The following is an 18,685-nucleotide window of genomic DNA, read 5'->3' on the forward strand; positions in this document are numbered from 1 at the left end:
GGACTGAACTATACTGGACTGAACTATACTGGACTGAACTATACTGGACTGGAATATACTGAACTATACTGACTATACTGAACTATACTGGACTGGACTATACTGGACTGAACTATACTGGACTATACTGAACTATACTGGACTATACTGAACTATACTGGACTGGACTATACTGGACTGGACTATACTGGACTATACTGAACTATACTGGACTATACTGGACTGAACTATACTGGACTATACTATACTGGACTGAACTATACTGGACTGGACTATACTGGACTATACTGAACTATACTGGACTGAACTATACTGAACTATACTGAACTATACTGAACTATACTGGACTGAACTATACTGGACTGAACTATACTGGACTGAACTGGACTGGACTGGACTATACTGGACTGAACTACACTGGACTATACTGAACTATACTGGACTGAACTATACTGAACTATACTGAACTATACTGGACTGAACTATACTATACTGAACAATACTCAACTGAATTAAACTGGACTGAAATATACTGGACTATACTGAACTACACTGGACTATAATGAACTATACTGGACTGAACTAAACTATACTGAACTGGACTGGACTATACTGGACTGTACTGAACTATACTGGACTGAACTATACTGGACTGAACTATACTGGACTGGACTACACTGGACTATACTGGACTATACTGGACTGGACTATACTGGACTGAACTATACTGGACTGGACTATACTGGACTATACTGAACTAGACTGGACTGAACTAAACTGGACTGAACTATACTGGACTGGACTATACTGGACTATACTGAACTAGACTGGACTGAACTAGACTGGACTGAACTATACTGGACTGAACTATACTGGACTATACTGGACTATACTGGACTGAACTAGACTGGACTGAACTATACTGGACTATACTGGACTATACTGGACTGAACTATACTGGACTGAACTATACTGGACTGGAATATACTGAACTATACTGACTATACTGAACTATACTGGACTGGACTATACTGGACTGAACTATACTGGACTATACTGAACTATACTGGACTATACTGAACTATACTGGACTGGACTATACTGGACTGGACTATACTGGACTATACTGAACTATACTGGACTATACTGGACTGAACTATACTGGACTATACTGAACTATACTGGACTGGACTATACTGGACTGGACTATACTGGACTTGACTGAACTATACTGGACTGAACTATACTGGACTGGAATATAGTGGACTGGAATATACTGGACTGAACTATACTGGACTGGAATATACTGGACTGGAATATACTGGACTGAACTATACTGGACTGAACTGGACTGGACTGAACTATACTGGACTATACTGGACTAAACTATACTGGACTGAACTATACTGGACTGAACTGGACTGAACTGGACTGAACTAAACTAAACTGGACTGAACTGGACTATACTGAACTATACTGGACTGAAATATACTGGACTGGACTATATTGGACTGAACTATACTGAACTGGACTGTACTGGACTGAACTGGACTGAACTGGACTATACTTGACTGAAATTTACTGGACTGGACTATACTGGACTATACTGGACTGAACTGGACTAAACTATACTGGACTGAACTCTCCTGGATTGGACTGAACTGTACTGGACTGAACTGGACTGAACTAAACTGGACTATACTGGACTATACTGGGCTGAAATACACTGGACTGGACTATACTGGACTATACTGGACTGAAGTATACTGGACTGAACTATACTGGACTGTACTATACTGGACTGAACTGGACTATACTGGACTATACTGGACTGAACTATACTGGACTATACTGGACTGAACTACACTGGACTGAACTATATTGAACTATACTGGACTGAACTATACTGGACTGAACTGGACTGGACTGAACTATACTGGACTGAACTGGACTATACTGAACTATACTGGACTGAACTATACTGGACTGAACTGAACTGAACAATACTGGACTGAACTATGCTGAACTGGACTGAACTATACTGAACTATACTGGATGGAACCAGAGTAGCTATACATGAATATTTCATTGCCCACAGTGACATTCTGTGAATTCAGATGTTTATTTTTGGTCAACAGAAAACATTTAATTTAATTAAAAAATTTGTTTTGTTAATTCAAGGCCAATGGTTCAAAGTTCACTTTGTGCATAGACAATTATCCAACCACTTTTGTTCTTCAGCAATGTTGCACATGTTTACATTCGATATAAGTTGAAATGATTTCAAATTCTTGGTGTCATTTAATGTATTTAATGTACATTTTATATAGAGACAGAGAGAGGGAGTGGTCCAGATGGTCAAGATGCTTACAGCTGCTGCTGAGAAACCAGGGGAGACTGAAGTACTAAAACTAATTGATAATTGCCTCACAGAGGTGGAGAGCACACCTTCCTGTACTAATTACTGATTGCCTTGGAGAGGTGAAACCACTTCCTCTCCAATACAGCCACTGATTACCAAAACTAGTCACAAATTTCCCTGCCCCTTGATCCTGGATGATGTCAGCAACTATCTGCAAATAATGAGCAGTCAGCAGCTCTCACACACCAAGTAGGCTGCTGGGAAGACAGGAAGCACCTAAAGTAGATGGCCCTAGTTAGCAAAAAGACAGTACTACACCACAACAGTAAAGACAACAAAAAATGATACTTCTCACTGGAGATATCAGGAGTCCTCCAGCTATAGAATGAAGTTCCAATCCGTTGCAGCTTTCAGGAGTCGCCTGTGTTACAATGAGTTGTCTTTCAATTCAGTTCATACAATAAGTTATATAACATATTATAACGTTTTCCCCACATGTAGTTATCTATTTCTATTATCACTGCTAGTCTTGGGTGGCAAGTAGCCTCGTGGTTAGAATGTAGGGACATTAATCAAAAGGTTGCTGGATCAAATCCCAGAGCTGACGAGATAAAAATCTGTCATTCTGAACAAGCCAATTAACCCATTGTTCCCCAGGATGCCGTCACTGTAAATAAGAATTAGTTCTTAACTGACTTGTCAAGCAAAATAAAGGTTCAACTTTTAAAAAAAAAGGTCTGTAAGTTGTAGTTAACTCTCCATCCACATAGAGGCGCTGTGGTATTGTCTTGCCACCCGCTGATACAGGCGGAAGTGAGCTTGCGAGTGGACTTTTCTTTCTTGTGAACATGGTTGTTCCTCGTGGAAGAAGCTAGCAGCTGAATAGCTAACTAGCAACCAGTCAACTTAAAATGTCGAAACAACAGTCGTTTCATGTGTTTTTAAATGAGCGCTTAACTTCGGCTGCTGTGGAGATTTTCGGGGAAGTTGAGAAAACGGTAGTGAAATACCAGGAGGAGAATGATCGGCTACGGAGACTGCTGGAGATCACATCAGAGGTTCAACTATGTAGAACAGGTACGTATGTACAGTGCATTCGGAAAGTATTCAGACCCCTTTACTATTTCCACATGAGGTTAAAAATCTGTCCATGTGCACTTGAGCAAAGCACTTAACCCTGATGTATCCTGTAATTGCTGCAGATAAGAGCGTCTGCTAAATGACACACATTTCAAGTGTAACGTATTGTACTTTTGGAGTCATTGTTTTTTATTGTAAATAAGAATATAATGTTTCTGAACACTACTACATTAATGTGGCTGCTACTATGATTACGGATAATCAGGAATAAATCATGACTAATGAAGATCATACACCCCCTCCCCAATAACAGGGGAGGTCAGCATTTTGGGATGGATGTTTATTTATTTTTTATTTCACCTTTATTTAACCAGGTAGGCCAGTTGAGAATACGTTCTCATTTACAACTTTGACCTGGCCAAGATGGTGCAAAGCAGTGGGACACAAGCAACAACACAGAGTTACACATGGAATGAACAAACTTACAGTCAATAACACAATAGAAAAATACATCTATATGCAGTGTGTGCAAATGCAGTAAGATTACAATTACAATTTAGCAATAAACACTGGAGTGATAGATGTGCAGAAGATGAATGTGCTAGTAGAGATACTGGGGTGCAAAGGAGAAAAATAATAACAATATGGGGATGAGGTAGTAGGATGGGCTATTTACAGATGGGCTATGTACAGGTGCAGTGATCTGTGAGCTGCTCTGACAGCTGATGCTTAAAGTTAGTGAGGGAAATATCAGTCTCCAGCAAAAAAATATATATATATTTAAAAAAAACATTAATTAAAAATGTTTTGCAATTCGTTCCAGTCATTGGCAGCAGAGAACTGGAAGGAAAGGCGGCCAAATGAGGAATTGGCTTTGGGGATGACCAGTGAAATGTACCTACTGGAGCGCGTGCTATGGGTGGGTGCTGCTATGGTGACCAGTGAGCTGAGATAAGGCAGGGCTATCTAGCAAAGACTTATAGATGACCTGGAGCCAGTGGGCTTGGCGACGAATATGAAGCGAGGGCCAGCCAATGAGAACGTACAGGACGCAGTGGTGGGTAGTATATGGGGCTTTGATGACAAAATGGATGGCACTGTGATAGACTGCATCCAGTTTGCTGAGTAGAGTGTTGGATGCTATTTTGTAAATGACATCGCCGAAGTCAAGGATCGGCAGGATAGTCAGTTTTACGAGGGTATGTTTGGCAGTATGAGTGAAGCATGCTTTGTTGCGATATAGGAAGCCGATTCTAGATTTAATTTTGGATTGGAGATGCTTAATGTGAGTCTGGAAGGAGAGTTTACAGTCAAACCAGACACCTAGGTATTTGTAATTGTCCACATATTCTAAGTCAGAACCGTCCAGAGTAGTGATGCAGGACGGGCGGCGATCGATTGAAGAGCATGCATTTAAGAGCAGTTGGAGGCCACGGAAGGAGAGTTGTATGGCATTGAAGCTCGTCTGGAGGTTAGTTAACACAGTGTCCAAAGAGGGGCCAGAAGTATACAGAATGGTGTCGTCTGCATAGAGGTGGATCAGAGAATCACCAGCAGCAAGAGCGACATCATTGATGTATACAGAGAAGAGAGTCTGCCCAAGAATTGAACCCTGTGGCACCCCATAGAGACTGCCAGAGATCCGGACAACAGGCCCTCCGATTTGACACACTGAACTCTGTCAGAGAAGTAGTTGATGAACCAGGCCAGGCAGTCGTTTGAGAAACCAAGGCTGTTGAGTCTGCCAATAAGAATATGGTGATTGACAGAGTCGAAAGCCTTGGCCAGGTCTATGAATACAGCTGCACAGTATTGTCTCTTATCGATGGCGGTTATGATATCGTTTAGGACCTTGAGCGTGGCTGATTTGCTCCCATGACCAGCTCTGAAACCAGATTGCATGGCGGAGAAGGTACGGTGGGATTCGAAATGGTCGGTGATCTGTTTGTTAACTTGGCTTTCGAAGACCTTAGAAAGGCAGGTTAGGATAGATATAGGTCTGTAACAGTTTGGGTCTAGATGAACGCAGCAGCTTTCCAATCTTTAGGAATCTCCGGCGATACGAAAGAGAGGTTGAACAGACTGGTAATAGGGGTTGCAACAATTGTGGCGGATAATTTTAGAAAGAGAGGGTCCAGATTGTCTAGCCCAGCTGATTTGTAGGGGTCCAGATTTTTCAACTCTTTCAGAACATCAGCTATTTGGGTGAAGGAGAAATGGGGGAGGCTTGGGCAAGTTGCTGTGGGAGGTGCAGTGCTGTTGACCAGGGTGGAAAGCATAGCCAGCCTTGTTCATGTGATGATCATTCTTTTAACTTTCTCACTTGTCGTCATTGAAGATTCATTCATAATTATCCAGAAACAGATTCTATTGTATTTACAATAAAAGGGACTCCAAAGTTACACAATACATTATTCACCATTCACTTCCTATTGGGCAAAACCCACAACACAGCCAAAACAAACTGCAAATGGGGTGGGTATAATTTGTGGAACGTTCCAACAGGAATCTGTTCCGTAAACAACACATACAAAATTGTATAGTGGCAGAGTAAGATACCAGGTAGGGAGTGAGCAATTTTGTTGAATTTTTCACTCACCACGTTGATAAGAGAATTATCTCATAAAGGTAAATGAATCAATAATCCATTATTAATTAGTAGTTATGTAGCATGGGTAATGAATAATTAAAGTACTGAACGTTAGTCCCATAAGCTCTAGTAGAGACCCGGAAGGGAGAGAAATGTGTGTGTGTGTGATTAGTGGGCCTAAGGGAACTGTGGACATGTGTGTGGGTGAAGAGACCGGGAGTAGCCTTCAAGGTTCTCCTAATCTCGGGGGAAAGGAACAGGCAGCGCTGGATAGTGATTAACAGTGGTGGGAAGTCAGGGGAGAGATACTATTCACCTACTGTATGTGTGGAGGTGTGTGCGTAAATGGAGAGAGAGGATAAAATGAACTTCTTTGTTAATGTTGGGCAGAACGTTCTCTGAACAAACCGTACGAACCTTTTGCAGATGCTGAGTCTTTGAAGATCTGACCTGACTAAAATGTACCTGGTTAAAAGAGAAGGAATATAATATCTATTGTTTACAGGAAACCCATTCAACAATTTTAGAGGAAGTTTTGTGGGAAAAGAACTGGGGGGGCAAAATATATTTCTCCCATGGGCAAAGAAATTCAAAAGGGTTGATGGTTTTAATTAACAGTAATTTTGATCCAAATGTGCAAATTGTCCGAACAGATTATCAAGGTAGATGGATTATTGAAAATATGTTATTGGACAATAAACAGATATGGCTTATTATCCTATACGGTCCGAATAATGATGATCCAAGCTTCTTTGAAAATATATATAAGAATTTATCAACTCTACAAGCAACACTACACTCTATTATTATGGTGGGAGATTTGAATACGGTCTTAAATACCTCTATGGACCGGAAAGGAAATCACACTACAAACTATCACCCTCAGGCACTTAAGTAAATCATGAATGTCATGGATATATTGGAATTAGTGGATATATGGAGACTTAAATACCCTGACCAAGTGAGATATACATGGTGGAGGCTTAATCAAGCTAGTCGTCTTGACTACTTTCTTATGCCATTCTCTCTGGCACAAAAAGTTTTAAAAGTGTTGCTAGGGGACAGAATGCGGTCAGATCATCACATAATTGGCATATATATTACTCTTACAGAATTTCCACGTGGGCGAGGGTATTGGAAATTTAATCAAAGCTTACTAGATGATAAATTGTTTAGAACTAGGACAGAAGAATTTATAACTGACTTTTTCAGACATAACATAGGTACAGCAGATCCACTTGTTGTATGGGACACTTTTAAATGTGCCTTTAGAGGCCATGCAATTCAGTACTCATCTATAAAACAAAAGCAATTTAGATCATGAGTCCATATTAACAAAGGAAATTGAAGGACTAACGGTACAGTTAGATTGCAATAAAAACGGTTCCATAGAGGCACAGAATAAGTTAGAGGAAAAATAAAAAGAAATGGAGGAACTTATTCAAGAAAGATCCAGTGTTATATATTATAAAAATAAAGCGAACTGGATGGAATATGGGGAAAAAATGCACCAAATTATTTTTCATTCCTCAATATAGAAATGCTTCCCAAATTTTTTTATTACAACTTGTTACAAATGGAGTCACGCATGATTCACCAAATTATATTTTGAAAGAGGAAGTAAAGTACTTTTTAAGAATATGTTTTAGTTTTAGTCTCCTACATCTCCACTAACTGAAACAAATTGTATGGATTTTTTTCCTAATAATAATGTAAAATTAACCTCTGTACAGAAAGACTCATGTGAAGGCCAAATTACAGAGGAGGAACTTCTTGATGCAATTGGGGCCTTTAAGGCTGGGAAATCTCCAGGGCTGGATGGCATACCAGTGGAAGTATACAAAACTTTTTTTGATATAATCAGAGGACCATTATTAGCATGTTTTAACCACTCCTATATAAACGGTAGATTATCAGACACGCAACAAGAAGGTCTGATTTCATTATTACTGAAACAGGATCTAAGTGGTATATATAAAGATCCAGTCCATTAAAAAAATTGGAGACCTCTTACACTTCAGTGTTGTGATGCGAAAATCCTAGCAAAATGCTTGGCGCATGGAATTAAAAAAGTATTGTCAGATATTATTCATCCTAATCAGACAGGTTTTTTACATGGGCGATACATTGGAGATAATATACAACAGGTAATGGAAGCAATAGAACACTATGAAATATCGGGGACACCAGGCCTGGTTTTCATAGCTGATTTTGAAAAGGCTTTTGATAAAGTACGACTGGAGTTTATATATAAATGCCTAGAATTTTTCAATTTTGGGGAATCTCTTATAAAATGGGTTAAAGTTATGTATAGTAACCCTAGGTGTAAAATAGTAAATAATGGCTACATCTCAGAAAGTTTCAAACTATCTAGAGGAGTAAAACAAGGTTGTCCACTGTCGGCATATTTATTTATTATTGCCATCGAAATGTTAGCTGTTAAGATTAGATCAAACAATACTATTAAGGGATTAGAAATCTGTGGCTTAAAAACTAAGCTGTCATTGTACGCTGATGATTCATGTTTTCTTTTAAAATCACAATTAGAATCCATCCACAGCCTCATAAAGGATCTAGATACTTTTACTATCCTCTCTGGATTAAAACCAAATTATGATAAGTGTACTATATTATATTGGATCACTAAAAAATGCTAATTATACATTATCATGTAGTTTACCAATTAAATGGTCTGACGGAGATGTGGACATACTCTGTATACAAATCCCAAAAGAAAGAAATTATCTCACTCCAATACATTTTTATAGAAAGTTAGCAAAAATAGATAAGATCTTGCTACGATGGAAAGGAAAATACCTGTCTATATGTGGAAAAATCACCCTGATTAACTCTTTAGTCATATCACAGTTTACCTATTTGCTTATGGTTTTGCCTACACCTAGTGACCTGTTTTTAAATTATAAGAACAAAAAATATTCATTTTCATTTGGAACGGCAAGCCAGACAAAATTTAAAGGGCCTATTTATATAATGAATATATGAATTCGGAGGGCAGAAATGATTAAATATTGAAGCATTAGACCTCTCACTAAAGGCATCAGTCATACAAAAGTTATACTTAAATCCAAACTGGTTCTCTAGTAAATTGGTTGCAATGTCTCATCCTATGTTCAAGAATGGTCTTTTTCCCCTTTATTCAGATTACTCCTGCCCACTTTCGGTTGTTTGAAAAGAAATTAATCTCCAAAATATCTTTATTTTTTAAACAAGCCTTAGAAGGTTGGTTTCAATTTCAGTTTAATCCACCTGAAAAGACAGAACAAATAATACAACAAATATTGTGGTTAAATTCAAATATACTAACTGATAAAAAAAAAATGTATTTTTCAAAGAAATGTTTAGAACAGGTATAATTTTAGTGAATGATATTATAAATAGGACTGGTGGAGTTATGTCACACATGCAGCTAACACAGACATATTGAAATGTCTGCTCTACCCAAAATTACAACCAATTAATTGCAGCATTACCACAAAAATGGAAGAGGCAAGTAGAAGGGGAAAAAAGTAAGAAACTTTATGTCGGCCTTGTATTAAAGAACATAAATGGTTAAACCCTAAGAGGAAAAAAGAATAAGCAACGTGGTGAGTTGATGTCTATTCGGCAGCTAGTTAGCTAGGTGGTGAGTTGATGCCTATTCGGCAGCTAGTTAGCTAGGTGGTGAGTTGATGCCTATTCGGCAGCTAGTTAGCTGGGTGGTGAGTTGATGCCTATTCGGCAGCTAGTTAGCTAGGTGGTGAGTTGATGCCTATTCGGCAGCTAGTTAGCTAGGTGGTGAGTTGATGCCTATTCGGCAGCTAGTTAGCTAGGTGGTGAGTTGATGCCTATTCGGCAGCTAGTTAGCTAGGTGGTGAGTTGATGCCTATTCGGCAGCTAGTTAGCTAGGTGGTGAGTTGATGCCTACTCGGCAGCTAGTTAGCTAGGTGGTGAGTTGATGCCTATTCGGCAGCTAGTTAGCTGGGTGGTGAGTTGATACCTATTCGGCAGCTAGTTAGCTGGGTGGTGAGTTGATGCCTATACATTGGAGATAATATACAACAAGTAATGGAAGCAATAGAACACTATGAAATATCGGAGACACCAGGCCTGGTTCATAGCTGATTTTGAAAAGGCTTTTGATAAAGTACGACTGGAGTTAATATATAAATGCCTAGAATATTTCGATTTTGGGGAATCTCTTATAAAATAGGTTAAAGTTATGTATAGTAACCCTAGGTGTAAAATAGTAAATAATGGCTACATCTCAGAAAGTTTTAAACTATCTAGAGGAGTAAAACAAGGTTGTCCACTGTCGGCCTATTTATTTATTATTGCCATCGAAATGTTAGCTGTTAAGATTAGATCAAACAATACTATAAAGGGATTAGAAATCTGTGGCTTAAAAACTAAGCTGTCATTGTACGCTGATGATTCATGTTTTCTTTTAAAATCACAATTAGAATCCATCCACAGCCTCATAAAGGATCTAGATACTTTTACTATCCTCTCTGGATTAAAACCAAATTATGATAAGTGTACTATATTATATTGGATCACTAAAAAAATCCTAATTATACATTACCATGTAGTTTACCAATTAAATGGTCTGACGGAGATGTGGACATACTCTGTATACAAATCCCAAAAGAAAGAAATGATCTCACACCAATACATTTTTATAGAAAGTTAGCAAAAATAGATAAGATCTTGCTACGATGGAAAGGAAAATACCTGTCTATATGTGGAAAAATCACCCTGATTAACTCTTTAGTCATATCACAGTTTACCTATTTGCTTATGGTTTTGCCTACACCTAGTGACCTGTTATTAAATTATATGAACAAAAAATATTCATTTTCATTTGGAACGGCAAGCCAGACAAAATTAAAAGGGCCTATTTATATAACGAATATATGAATTCGGAGGGCAGAAATGATTAAATATTAAATGCATTAAACCTCTCACTAAAGGCATCAGTCATACAAAAATTATACTTTAATCCAAACTGGTTCTCTAGTAAATTGGTAGGAATGTCTCATCCTATGTTCAACAATGGTCTTTTTCCCCTTTATTCAGATTACACCTGCCCACTTTCGGTTGTTTGAAAAGAAATTAATCTCCAAAATATATTTATTTTTTAAACAAGCCTTAGAAGGTTGGTTTCAATTTCAGTTTAATCCACCTGAAAAGACAGAACAAATAATACAACAAATATTGTGGTTAAATTCAAATATACTAACTGATAAAAAAAAACTGTGTTTTTCAAAGAAATGTTTAGAAAAGGTATAATTTTAGTGAATGATATTATAAATAGGACTGGTGGAGTTATGTCACACATGCAGCTAACACAGACATATTGAAAGGTCTGCTCTACCCAAAATTACAACCAATTAATTGCAGCATTACCACAAAAATGGAAGAGGCACGTAGAAGGGGGTAAAAAGTAAGGAACTTGTATGTCGGCCCTGTATTAAAGAACATAAATGGTTAAACCCTAAGAGGAAAAAATAATAAAAAGAATAAGCAACGTGGTGAGAGTTGATGCCTATTCGGCAGCTAGTTAGCTAGGTGGTGAGTTGATGCCTATTCGGCAGCTAGTTAGCTAGGTGGTGAGTTGATGCCTATTCGGCAGCTAGTTAGCTAGGTGGTGAGTAGATGCCTATTCGGCAGCTAGTTAGCTAGGTGGTGAGTTGATGCCTATTCGGCAGCTAGTTAGCTAGGTGGTGAGTTGATGCCTATTCGGCAGCTAGTTAGCTAGGTGGTGAGTTGATGCCTATTCGGCAGCTAGTTAGCTAGGTGGTGAGTTGATGCCTATTCGGCAGCTAGTTAGCTAGGTGGTGAGTAGATGCCTATTCGGCAGCTAGTTAGCTTGATGGTGAGTTGATGCCTATTCGGCAGCTAGTTAGCTAGGTGGTGAATTGATCAGGCTACGTTGTATGCAAGCTTAATGTGTGTAAGGAATATGGGATCAAATACTACACTTCTGACTACTGTAATACACTAATTCAATTTATCCAAACGCTTTTGACTTCTTCACATTGGGGGACTAGATACATAAAGTGCTTTGATTTCTAAATGGTAAAACAGATCTTATGAAAATTCCCTAAAATAAAAGGTGACATTCTGTACTGTCACCTCATATAAACATTTGATCTCAAATCCCAAATTCTGGAATACAGAGCCACATTTGTAAATGTTAGTTTCACTGTCTAAATAAATACATAGGGGAGTGTAAACCTCTGCTATTCCTCTCCTTCCCTCCAGACTCCCTGCAGTTCACTGTCTCTGAAGAGGAGGTTCCCCCTGAGCAGCAGGAGTGGAGCCCCAGTCTGGGGCAGAAGGACCGAGAGACCAGAAAGATGAAAGAGGAACAAGAGGAAGTCAGGACCAGTCAGCAGGAAGAGCAGCTTCAAGGGTTCTTTGATACCAAAGACTCCACATTCACTCCTTCCTGTGTGAAAAGTGAATGTGATCAGATGGACCCACATCAAGAAGCCATACTAGCTGAACACCCAACTCTCAGTCCACTGAAAACGTCTAAACTACAGTTGTTTCGTGTGTTGTTAAATGGATGTTTAACGGCATCTGCTGCTGTGGAGATTCTTGGTGCGGTTGAGGAAACTGTAGCAGAGTACCAGGAAGAGAATGATCTGCTACGGAGACTGCTGCGGAGGACACCAGAGATAAAACTATGTAGAATAGGTTTGTACGTAGATCTACCGTAATTTCCGGACTATTAAGCACACCTGAATATAAGCCGCACCCACTGAATTAAAAAATATATATTATTTTGAATATAAATAAGCCGCACATGTCTATAAGCCGCAGGTGCCTACCAGTACATTGAAACAAATGAACTTTACACAGGCTTTAACGAAACACGGCTTGTAACAAAAATAAATAGGCTTTAACGAAACACGGCTTGTAACAAAAAATAAATACGCTTTAACGAAACACGGCTTGTAACAAAAATAAATAGGCTTTAATGAAACACGGCTTGTAACAAAAAAATAAAACATTTGCAGTAAGCTTTAGTTGTCTTTTTGCACCGAGTCAATTCCTCACGCTGCTGTTTCCAACGTCTTATCATCGACTCATTAAGACCAAGCTCCCGTGCAGCAGCTCTATTTCCTTTTCCAACAGCCAGATCAATCGCCTTCAACTTGAAAGCTGCATCATATGCATTTCTCCGTGTCTTTGCCATGATGAGGGTGACAAAATGACTACCGTAATCAGAATGATGGGAAATTTGAGAGCGCTCAATTTAATCTAAACAGTAAACAAAAAAGTTGTTTGACCTTAACCCGTTCGGCAATTTCATTAGAGAAAAAAAAAATTGAAAGCGGGAAAAATCCATATATTAGCCGCGTCATTGTTTAAGCCGCGAGGTTCAAAGCGTGGGAAAAAAGTTGCGGCTTATAGTCCGAAATTTACGGGAATACCTAGCTAGCTACGGTTCTACTTAGTTAATAAACTGTTTCCGGTAACAGGGATCTCCATTGCATCCATTTTTAAAGAACAGTTTATAATATAGCTAAGATTCACCGGGCATAATTAAAAAGTTATCTGTCAGGAAAAGATGATTGAAATAGCTTATATAGCACAGCCTTTCTGACTCCAATGCATTTCATTAGAGACTGTGAGTACGTTTACGTTCACACTAGTAATTCAATATTATATTGATGATGGCAGTAGGCAGAGTACGGCTTCAGTCCTGTAGACCCCTGACTCTGCTCATCTTAAACGCCGTGAGGTCATAATAGAAGTAAGCAGACGGTGATCAAAACATCTAGTTTTCTGAGAAATATCTCAAATTATTAGGACGTGTACAAGCTTTATTAAAATATCAAGTTTGGGAGCAGTGAAAATATGTTTTATCTGTATTGCACATTATTTTAGCTCCTGTTATTATGTTGGATCAATGCCAATAAAGACGTTTTCAATTAAAAAATATATATAATTCACATTTGTGATTCAAGTGTTCTATTTAATTCTGTAGTATATAAATAACATCTGTTCCTCCTCTCCTTCCCTCCAGACTCCCTGCAGTTCTCTCTTTCTCTCTCTGAAGAGGAAGTTCCCCCTGAGCAGCAGCACTGTGAGCAGGAGTGGAGCCCCAGTCTGGGGCAGGAGGACCCAGAGCCCACACAGATTAAAGAGGAACAGGAGGAAGTCAGGACCAGTCAGGAGGAAGAGCAGCTTCAAGGGCTCTTTGATACCAAAGACTCCATATTCACTCCTTCCTGTGTGAAAAGTGAATGTGATCTGGAGGACCCACTTTGGTCCTTGACTCTTCCCCAAACCCGGACTGTGGAGAACAGAGAGAGTGACTCTAAACCAGTGGATCTGAAACCTTTTGCCACTGTGACCCACATTAAGGGTCTCTACATTCCCTGTGACCCTCCAGATAATCAAAACAATGCCTCCAGCCACAGCTCAGCTGTAAGCAGTGACACAGTAGGACTTGACAGCAGTCCACCATTGGATCCCAGCCCACCATTGGAGAAACACTGTTCCAAACCCAGCACCACATCTAGAAAAACTCACCACTGCCGTGACTGTGGTGAAACGTTTGCTCTGAAAGCTGACCTGCAGAGACATGTGACTCTCACCAAGAAGAGACCCAGTGAATGCTGCTTCTGCAAACAACGCTACAATTCCACCTGTAAACTGAAGGCCCATGTCCGACTCTGTCACGGTGGGAGACCCTATACCTGCCCTGTTTGTAGCAAGACCTTCAAACACAAAGGTGGTCTCCCCAGGCACATGAGGATTCACAAAGGAGAGAAACCTTTTAGCTGTGGTGACTGTGGGAAAAGCTTCAATCAGAAGATGAGCCTAACTGAACATTTACTGATTCACACAGGAGAGAAACCATTTAGCTGTGGTGACTGTGGGAAAAGCTTCAGTCAGAAGGGATCCCTTACTGTTCATAAACTGATTCACACAGGTGAGAAACCTTTTAGCTGTGGTGACTGTGGGAAAAGCTTCAGTGTCAAGCAGAACCTAGCCAGGCATAAACTGACTCACACAGGAGAGAAATCATTTAACTGTGGTGACTGTGGGAAAAGCTTCCGTGTCAAGGAGCACCTAGCCAGGCATAAACTGACTCACACAGGAGAGAAATCATTTATCTGTGGCGACTGTGGGAATAGCTTTAGTCGCAAAGCTTACCTAACCTTCCACATATTGACTCACACAGGAGAGAAACGATTTAGTTGTAGTGACTGTGGGAAAAGCTTCGCTCAGAAGTGGGAGCTACCGAAGCATAAACTGATTCACACAGGAGAGAAACCTTTTAGCTGTGGTGACTGCAGGAAAAGCTTTACTCAGAAGGGGGACCTACAGAAGCATAAACTGATTCACACAGGAGAGAAACCATATAGCTGTGGTGACTGTGGGAAAAGCTTCAGTCAGAAGGGATCTCTTACTGTTCATAAACTGATTCACAGAGGTGAGAAACCTTTTAGCTGTGGTGACTGTGGGAAAAGCTTCCGTGTCAAGCACAACCTAACCACTCATAAACTGACTCACACGGGAGAGAAATCATTTAACTGTGGTGACTGTGGGAAAAGCTTCAGTGTCAAGAGCTACCTAACCAGGCATAAACTGACTCACATGGTAGAGAAATCATTTAGCTGTGGTGACTGTGGGAAAAGCTTCCGTGCCAAACCCAACCTAACAGCTCATAAACTGATTCACACGGGAGAGAAACAACATGGCTGCTCAGTCTGTGAGAAAAGATTCACTCGTAAGACTCATCTGCTGAGGCATGTAGATTCCGTCCACAAAGGAAAGAAAGGATGAAAACGGGTAGAAGAAAGAAAACAAGGACAGAGTGGAAAAACTTCCTGCTTCCAAAATAACCTAACTATTCATATAATGACTCACACAGGAGAGAAATCATTTAGTTGTGGTTGCTGTGGGAAGAGCTTCAATCGCGGGGAGACCTTAACCACACACAACTGACTCAAATAGGAGAGAAACCCTTTAGCTGTGGTGACTGTGGGAAAAGCTTCAGTCAGAATGGGATAGTTTTACCATGTTTTGAGGCTATAGCATAAAGTGTGTTCGTAATTACATTGCTTACAAACCATGGAGTAAAACAATCTTAGCATTTTTGTATTTTTATTTTTTGAATTAGAATCATTTATTTACAATACAACATATCTCAGACACATTACAACATTGTTTGTCGCTCATCCTGGTGAAAATAGATTAAGGGATGAATACAATTGTTTTTTTTGTTGTTTTTATATGTAAGAATGTTAGTTCCCATCAAGGTGAATGCTGCATTTGTGTGTAGTCTACACTGAGTATACCAAAGGACATCCAGCCAACTTGCCACAACTGTGGGAAGCATTAGAGTCAACATGGGCCAGCATCCCTGTGGAAAGCTTTCAGCACCTTGTAGAGTCCATGTCCAGATGAATTGAGGCTGTTCTGAGGGCATAAAGGGATTCAACTCAATATTAGGAAGGTGTTCTTAATGTTTTGTCCACTCCGTGTATAATTCATTATCATTTTTTTTTTTTTTTATGGATGTGGCAAATGCATAACGGCCTTCCCTGTGGCTCAGTTGGTAGAGCATGGTGTTTGCAACGCCAGCATGGTGTGCAACGCCAGGGTTGTGGGTTCGATTCCCACGGGGGCCAGTACAAAAACAAATGCATGAAATGAAATGTATGCATTCACTACTGTAAGTCGCTCTGGATAAGAGTGTCTGCTAAATGACTAAAATGTAAATATTTAACATTTCCCTAATTAAACTTGTGTTGACCTGCTTCCTCGTTCTGAACTATTGCTCAACTTACAGTACCAGTGCAGTAATAGCACCAAGCGACCACTAGATGGGGGTGTAGGACCACTACATAAGGAAGTGCAGTGTACTGTACTGTGTAGTATAGTAACAGTCTACCCACAACTAGGCTTCTGCAGCCACAGAGGAGCTTTACAAGTCAACTCTGCATTACAAGCCAACATCTCATCAAAACACAAAAATAACTTATTAACTGTATAACTGATCAACGCACCATTATACCAGGTCATGTAATGCTTAACCCCCCCCAAAGAGATGAATATGATATTTGGCTACAGAAGTGGTATTTATTACTGATCTCTACAGCTTTTGTTTAAAAATAAATCCTGTGAAATGATGTCAACACATACTGGAGGAGTTACTGACTAGCTACAGTGGCTAGCTTAGCTAACGAACTAGCTACATCACATCAACACATACTGGAGGAGTTACTGACTAGCTACAGTGGCTAGCCTAGCTAACGAACTAGCTACATCACATCAACACATACTGGAGGAGTTACTGACTAGCTACAGTGGCTAGCTTAGCTAACGAACTAGCTACATCACATCAACACATACTGGAGGAGTTACTGACTAGCTACAGTGGCTAGCTTGGCTAACAAACTAGCTACATCACATCAACACATACTGGAGGAGTTACTGACTAGCTACAGTGGCTAGCGTAGCTAACGAACTAGCTACATCACATCAACACATACTGGAGGAGATACTGACTAGCTACAGTGGCTAGCTTAGCTAACAAACTAGCTACATCACATCAACACATACTGGAGGAGTTACTGACTAGCTACAGTGGCTAGCTTAGCTAACGAACTAGCTACATCACATCAACAAGTTATTCAATCGTTGCACCCACACTGCTCGCGCACGTCAAGCATCTATACTGGACTAAACTATACTGGACTGGACTATACTGACTGAACTATACTGGACTGGACTGGACTATACTGGACTAAGCTATACTGGACTAAACTAGACTGGACTATACTGGACTAAGCTATACTGGACTAAACTATACTGGACTATACTGGACTAAACTAAACTATACTGACTGGACTATACTGGACAAAACTAAACTATACTGGACTGAACTAAACTATACTGGACTGGACTATACTGGACTGAATTAAACTCTACTGAACTAAACTTTTCTGGACTGAACTATACTGGACTGGACTATACTGAACTATACTGGACTGGACTATACTGAACTATACTGGACTGAACTATACTGGACTATACTGGACTAAAATAAACTATACTAGACTGAACTAAACTATACTGGACTGGACTATACTGGACTAAAATAAACTATACTGGACTATGCTGAACTATACTGGATTAAACTATACTGGACTATACTGGACTATACTGGACTGAACTACACTGAACTGAACTATGCTGGACTGAACTATACTGGACTAAAATAAACTATACTGGACTATGCTGAACTATACTGGACTAAACTATACTGGACTATACTGGACTAAAATAAACTATACTAGACTGGACTATAGTGGACTATACTGAATTAACTTTTCTGGACTGAACTGGACTATACTGAACTATACTGGCCTGGACTATACTGGACTAAACTAAACTATACTGGACTGGACCATACTGGACTGGACTATACTGGACTGGACTATACTGGACAAAACTAAACTATACTAGACTGAACTAAACTATACTGGACTGAACTATACTGGACTGGACTAAACTATACTGGACTAAACTATACTGGACTAAACTGGACTATACTGGACTATACTGGACTAAACTATACTGGACTATACTGGACTAAAATAAACTATACTAGACTGGATTATAGT

At 39.6% G+C, this 18,685-nt stretch overlaps 1 protein-coding gene across 1 annotated transcript; it reads left to right on the forward strand.

Annotated features, from left to right (window-relative positions):
• The first annotated feature begins 3,183 nt into the window (after nt 1–3,183).
• LOC106560466 (uncharacterized) lies at nt 3,184–16,816 on the forward strand. Its single transcript, XM_082965342.1, has 3 exons — nt 3,184–3,439; nt 12,297–12,734; nt 14,071–16,816. The coding sequence occupies exons 1-3, from the start codon at nt 3,274–3,276 to the stop codon at nt 15,837–15,839; spliced, it is 2,373 nt and encodes a 790-aa protein (XP_082821468.1). The 5' UTR covers nt 3,184–3,273; the 3' UTR covers nt 15,840–16,816.
• Nucleotides 16,817–18,685: the final 1,869 nt, after the last annotated feature.

This window comes from Salmo salar, chromosome 18 (genome assembly GCF_965601325.2).
Source record: "Salmo salar chromosome 18, fSalSal1, whole genome shotgun sequence".
Classification (NCBI taxonomy): Eukaryota; Metazoa; Chordata; class Actinopteri; order Salmoniformes; family Salmonidae; genus Salmo; species Salmo salar.